The sequence below is a fragment of the Melanotaenia boesemani genome, chromosome 24 (assembly GCF_017639745.1).
Source record: "Melanotaenia boesemani isolate fMelBoe1 chromosome 24, fMelBoe1.pri, whole genome shotgun sequence".
Lineage (NCBI taxonomy): Eukaryota > Metazoa > Chordata > Actinopteri > Atheriniformes > Melanotaeniidae > Melanotaenia > Melanotaenia boesemani.
Window position 1 is genome coordinate 21757718 of NC_055705.1, and position 6976 is coordinate 21764693.

The 6976-nt window shown below is 43.1% G+C and overlaps 1 protein-coding gene across 1 annotated transcript; it reads right to left on the minus strand.

Annotated features, from left to right (window-relative positions):
- Positions 1 to 498: 498 nt before the first annotated feature.
- lig4 (ligase IV, DNA, ATP-dependent) lies at positions 499 to 6420 on the minus strand. Its single transcript, XM_041979212.1, has 3 exons — positions 6334 to 6420; positions 2628 to 4698; positions 499 to 1722 (listed from the first exon to the last, which is right to left on the minus strand). Exons 2-3 carry the CDS (start codon positions 4688 to 4690, stop codon positions 1053 to 1055), a joined length of 2733 nt encoding a protein of 910 aa, XP_041835146.1. The 5' UTR covers positions 4691 to 4698; positions 6334 to 6420; the 3' UTR covers positions 499 to 1052.
- Positions 6421 to 6976: the final 556 nt, after the last annotated feature.

The following is a 6976-nucleotide window of genomic DNA, read 5'->3' on the forward strand; positions in this document are numbered from 1 at the left end:
GCTTCAGTTCAGCTCTTCAGAAACCTACGAGTGAGGCTCCATCCATCTTTTATATGCAGTCTATGCTCTATACCACAATGTCTACTGTTCAGAACAGTACATCTACACTGCTACACCAGTTGTACGCTGACTCCTCCAAGTCATATAAATTTCATCTTCTGAGGAGAAAGGATGATGTGAAGGATGTTCTTGAGATACTCTATTTAAAGGTCAGAAAACTGGCATTGTGCTACTTTAAATGAGACGTGCATAAATGAATAAAACCTCAGTCAAATTTTTTTTTTTTTTCTTTATTATCAGGTGTAAATCCTTTTTAACATTAGAACCACAGATGTAGATACAATGGTGGGTAACAAGAAGGTCCTGCTACATCCCAGTGTTTAATTCGCACCAGGCAGGATTCAGATGGTCTCTGCTGCTCCAGTTTCTGCAGTTTTTCTCTAAATCAGTGGTTTCCAACCTATTTTCCCTGAGGACCCTCTTCAAGCAACTGTGGACCCCCCGCCTGGCCCGTCTGCCCCGTGTTGAAACCAAGCCTGGTTTAAGGCTTTCATTAGCTTCTTCTCATTATAAACAATGCTTTCTGGCTTTTTTTTTCTCTCTTTTTAATAAAAAGATGAGGAGGAATCATCTAAACTGGCGTTTCTCAGACATGTCTCATTAATGAAATGGTGCAAAGTGTTTTCAGGCTCCCAAAACTCTGCTTCTATGGGAACAAAACACCCAGATCGTAAAAAACTTAAGCGGATACACCTCAGCTTGCAGGTCCAGGGACTTCAGATTAGGACCCGCTGCTCTAAATCTATTTTTACTAATTATTTAATACCATCTGGAGAATGTTCCTTTCTGAATTAACTGAGCTCATATTCAATATATATTCTTAAGCTAAGAAATCTTTAAAAATTGCTTTCCAACATTGCATAAGATCCTAGAGAAGTGGCATCCAATGATTTTATAATTGTTTTTAAAAGCTTTATTAGTGGTTTTTATTAAAATACTAAGAGGACTTTTCTCTAGTTTCAACATAAAAAGTCTCTAATCATCAGGAGAGATTAAACCAAGTACCCTGTATCATCGATCAGATACCCTGCTTTGATTGAATCCGTCACCCACGAGTCTCTTACGATCTTAAACTTCTTCTTGAAGCGGCGCCTCAGAGTCCTCAGATCCATGAGTCTGGTCTCCTCCTGGATTATAACATGTGAGACTCCTTCCTCCAACACCTGCAGCACCGTCCCTCCATGGTAGCGAAACTCCAGCGCCCTGATGCTCAGGCAGGAAGCGGGCACAGCGCTTTTAGGGTCTCCGATGTCCGCAAAGATGTCAACGTAAGCCGTGAAGGGTCTGAACATGCTGGTGGGGAGGTCGTCCCAGCCATAGCGCTCCTCCACCTGCGACACGTTCACAGCCGCCGACGCCTCCGTGCTTCCAATCCGGCCGAACACCTCCCGCAGCTGCTGCTCGTCCGTGTCCACGAAGTAGCTGTCGCCGAAGGCATCGTACTCCTTGGCGAAGTGTTCCCTGGTGGAAGGGGACATGTGGATCATGTGGCGAGGTTGCCATGGTACCACATCCTTCTGGTTCAGGCACTCCAGCAGCCAGGAGGCCCAAACCACGTCGTGCTGGTTAGATGAAATCAGATTCTTTACGCGCATGTTCTCCACGCCGGCAATCACGCTGTAAGTGTCTCGTCCTGGGTTCTGAACTACAATCCCTCCACACCTACACATGGACATGAAACAAAGCAACACATGAAAGGTGTCAATATAGTCCAGAAGTGTGTTTTCTGAATGTACCGTCTGCAGATGTTAAAGATGTTTTCACTGAGCTAAACCAGCCCAACAGCTGCAGGGTCACAGCACACGTCAACAGCACACGTCAATCAGCCGGATAATCTCTGCATCCATTTGAGGGTTTGAAAAACGTTGCTCTGAAGACCAATGGTTGGATTTGGAAATGAGGCAAAGCTGCTCAGTTCACCTACACTCCCCTCCAAAGGCTTTAAAAAGAGGCCAGTTTCTTTATTTTTGCTGTAGACTGCAAACATCTGGGTTAAAGCCCAGGTGTGTCCTGCTATGTTAAAAATAATTTTATCTTCTGACTTGTGCATCAGATCTACATGTAAATACCTGGAAATAAAAGCTGAATCTTGTGTCTCATCTTTTGATATCAAACCTAAATGTTTGTAGTGTTTGTAGTAAAGCTGGCCTCACTGGAGGGAAATGTATAAAAGATAAAACCTGATCATTTTGTAACTGGGTTATTTCAACATATTTCCAGGACATCCCCACAAATCTGGGTCTGAAAAATCCTGAAATTTTCCACCGTTGTTTCCATGAACTTTTTCTCTCAAGCTGCACATTCATACAGTTTAGGTATTTTGAGGATCATCACACCAAAAATTAGTTTTAATTAGTGAAGTAGTCAATTTTCTGCATCTTTTATGTATGGTGAATTCAGAACGGGGGTGTAACTGTTCCTGGGAACAACTGGTGAAACTTCAGATTTTTTTTAGACTCAAGTGTGTGTGAAATGACATGGAATGACCCAGTCTTCTTTATTTTTTCCAGAGCTGTAATAAAGGGAATGAACCAGTGCTAATGGGCTCATTTACAGCGATGGCATACCTGGCCACGGCCTTTTCCAGTTCAGACTTGGGCTGATCTTCAGTCCCATTCAGGATGCAGAACTCCACATCCTCAAACATATCCGTCTCCTTGGAAACCCCGGACAGGTCCTGAGGCTTGAAGTGGTCGATGATGCCGACGACCTTCTTGGGCTTGGCCGGCAGCTTGCGTTTCTTCTTCTGTGGTTCGTCCCCCTCGATGCGAAGGTGCCGGGAGGCCAGCTTCCCAGACGCCTTGCTGCGGAACTGATCCAGATCCGCCAGAGTCATGCACTCGTGCCACTCCTTGTCGTCGCGGATCTTTTCGATCCTGGGGAAGCGCAGCGTGCAGCTGGTTTTATACATGTCGCTCCCGACGATCTCAGCCGCCTTAACCTGGATGATGACAGAGTTGCAGGGTTCGATGTAGACTTCGGGTTTTTCCATTCCACAAAGGATGGAGGCTGGTGGGTCGTTCTTCCGATAGACCTTCCAGTGCTTGGCGAGCTTCAGGCCGAGGTCGTACAGTTCTTTCATGGTGTAGCCTGAACCGATGCGGCAGAGGGAGTGGAAAACTGACGGCTTCTCGCCGGGCTTTGGAGCTTCGGCAACAGCACATAAAAAATGGGACATCATCCCACCTCGCCTCCCTTTTCCCCAGTAGCCTCCAACAATCAGCAGGTCGAGCTCATCCATCAGTCCATCCACATATTCAGGCTTTATCTTCAACCATCCCTCCCCCCGTTTATCAGGTTTGTAAATGGACAAAGGATCCTTCACCATGATCCCTTCCTCCCTGCTGTCGATGGCGTCATTGAGAGCACTGACCACCTCCTGCATCGTCCTGGCTTCAGCCTTCGGAACGAGATGCATCCGTCCCTTCACTGGCGTAAAAACCGTCTGAAGAATCTCGTAGCGTTTCTTCAGCGTCTCTTTTCCGAGCTTCTGGTTGTTGACCAACAGCACGTCAAACACGCAGAAGCATGTCTGTAACTCTGAGTCGTCCATCAGCCTCTTGATGTCGAATTTGCTTCCTTTCTGCATGAAGGTGTCAGCTGTCGGGTTGTAAGCCATCATCTCGCCGTCCAGGATGCAGCTGATGACGTTGCTTTGAAAAATGTTGTGAATATACGGCGTCAGCGACCCTTCAAGCGGAGATCCACCGAACTGCTGCGTGTATTCAAAGGCGTTCCGGCTGAAGTATTTGTACACGTCTCCGTCTTTGTGGAGCTGAATGCGCTCCCCGTCCAGCTTGGTCTGGATGAAAAACGGACTGTTGCCCATCTGCTTCTCCACGGTGCGAATGTTAGCAACCGCTGCCAACATAGGCTTAAAGGCAGAAAAAAGTCCGATGGAGACCTCACTTAAGGACACGGAGGGGCTGTGGAGCTGCTGGCACACCTTGTTTAAGTTGGTGTTGACGTTGTAGAGCTCGGTGGCATCCGGGTGGAAGACCTGGAGAACGGTTTCCTTGCTGATGCCGAGCTTCATGTCCTTCAGAATCATTCTGATAAGCCACTTTTGCTCGAGAGCAGAGCTCTGGGTGATGAGGTGCAGCAGACTCTTTTTAACAAGATCCTTCTTTTTGCTAGCATTGTTGATCGCCACAGAGTCCAAAAAGTCATTGACCTCTTTGATGCTGAGGTTTCCTTGACTGGTGCAACGTTTCTTCAGCACAAAGTACGCCATGCCAGCAAAGTCTCCAGCTTCCCCTTGGGATGTGGTCGGAGCGCGGTAGTTCAGAAGTTTATTGGCCTCTGGGCCGCTTTTCGGAAGGCCTAAAACGTCAATGTAGAGTTTAGCTAGCATGCTCTCTTTGATGCCGTACGCCATTCGCTCTCGTTCAAAAGGGGGGACAATCAGGCGCATCGCGGGATAAAAGGAGTCTGTCGTTTTGGGGTTGTCTTTGTGGAGGGCAGAGTGAAATTTCCGCCATGACTCGATGAAATCACTGAGAATCTTGGATTTATCTGGACGGAGTTTCAACTTCTGGATTTTCTCCAAAGTGTTGCACAAGTGAAGGAAAGGAACCTGAGCGGCGACGGTCGGCTCACTGGCAGCACCACTTTTAGAGGTTCCCTCCATGATGAAACCTGCAATACGAAGAGAAAATATCACCCAAAAGTTTTAATTTTCTATTTTCATTTTTTATATTCAGTTAATAGGAGTGTTTGATTGGTCTGAGTCCCCCCAAAAAAAGGTTTACAACCTAAAAGGCAGGTAGATGCAAGCCAGCTAACCTGTGCAATAACTGCAATAATAGATAAACGTTCAACTATTTTGATTAAAAAAAAAAAAGGCAAACATTTGTTTGTTACCAGCTACTTAAACATTAGATTTCATGTTTTCTTTAAAACAGGCCGAATATTTAATTATGGACAGGCACAATTACCAGATTATAACACATTAAATACCACCTGCTTACATAGTATAATACTGTTATATGTCTTTCCAATATCAGAAAGTATCCACTTCCCCTCTACAATTAAATTTTCTAGTTTAAATCCATAGTTCTCCCACTGTGGTACTTCTGCTCCCTCTAGTGGTCACTAAAGAAATTTCCATCATCAACCAAATTCCAATCAACGCTTTTCTCTCCTGTTTGCAGCAACATATCTCTGCGAGGAACGCTTCTCTTCATCTTCTGTCAATAAATAAATAAATGAATGTAGAAAGATGGCTGCAGTTAAATCTGAGACTGAAGCCAACATCCACAGATCCAGGTATCACAGGAGAATCCTTCATCAGGCTCACTGGTAAAAGTTTATCCACTTACTAACTAGCTGGTCAGTGTTTACAATACTGATTTAGAAAGTTAAAAAAAAAGGTCTATATATGAAATGCTGTCACTTGCAGGTAGACATGAGAATTTTAAAGAGGGATTACCCTCGACTCCTTTTAAATGTGATACCAGCTGCTGTAAACAATAAATAATTATTTTATTTCTAACAAACCTGCTTGTGTCTGAAGCCTGAGGGAAAATGGTAGGTGATGCTATGTTTTAATGTCAGTCATAAAGGTGGTATTTGGAGAGTGATATTTTTTGGGAATGTACATGGTGTAAAATGACTGGTGGGCACGATCCAACCACACATTAACTCAATTATTGGTTGGAACAGGCCAAGCAACACCAGTTAGTGATTGTAAAACAAATAAATTAATACTATTGATTAGTGGTTATTAAAACTACTCCTATCACATCAACGTGCAGGTTATCAGCCCTCAGATTGGACATGTTCTGACGTGTTGTGGTGGCTTTACTGGCTGGTAAAGCCACCACTTTACCAGCCGGTACAATTACTCCTGTACCCAACTTCACTTAAAACACATTACAATTAAAAGCTAAAAACAAACGCTTAAGATTAAAGGTACACTGTTCATCAAAGTCAGCAAGAAAATTAGTTAAAGGAAAACTTAGTGTTTAAGTTTTAAGTCTTAAAACCTGATAGTTCCTGTTCCAGTAGCTGGTTCCAGAAAAGAGGGGACAGAACGATGGATGGATAAATCAGGTAAACACACATTTCCTTACTTTTGTCCTTAATTTAGATTTATGTACCAGAGATAGATGTGGTGCAGCTTTGTTGCTGTTCACGCTAAACTACACCTGAATGTATTTTGTTTAGACAACAAACGATCAAAGTCGGGAGCGTTAACGTTCAGCTCATTTTTACAGAGAGAAATCAATATTTATAAAATACACATATATATATAATTAATAAACTTCTTACCGCGTCCCTTTAATTCTACTCAGAAAGGTAATTCTGCTACATGTTCAGTCTTCCTGGATCTCGCGGTGGAAGAGCCGCAATAAAAACGTTCCCCCGGAAACTAGAAAAGAATAGTTCCTACATGGTGTTATCCTGAGGTGACGCTCTCTCTCTCTCTCTCTCTCTCTCTCTCTCTATATATATATATAGAGACATTCTATGTTGTGGTATCACCATTGTTAGCTTTGGTTTCAATACATTATTTGAAATGATAGAATTACCGTTACATGATTCTACTTTAATGCATTATTTTGCCCCTTTAATACCATGGCACCATGGCATACAGCATAATTTTTATTATTGTAGTCTGTAACGTAATAGGTCATTAAGAAAATATTATTATTATTATTATTATTTCTCTTTAATAAAACCAGTTGGTGTTGTGTTATACGTGGTTGGACAGCCTGATTACTCAATCACCTTTACAATGATAAATGAAATACAACTTTTATAAGTAGTGCCCTGTTGGTGTTCACTCTGGTTCTAAGTTTCTTAGGGGATCGGATGATTAATCTCTCCCATAGTAAGAATAAAAAATAATACATATGTACATTTCTGACATCAGAAATCATAAACTTCTTGGCTACTTCCATAAGATATTGTT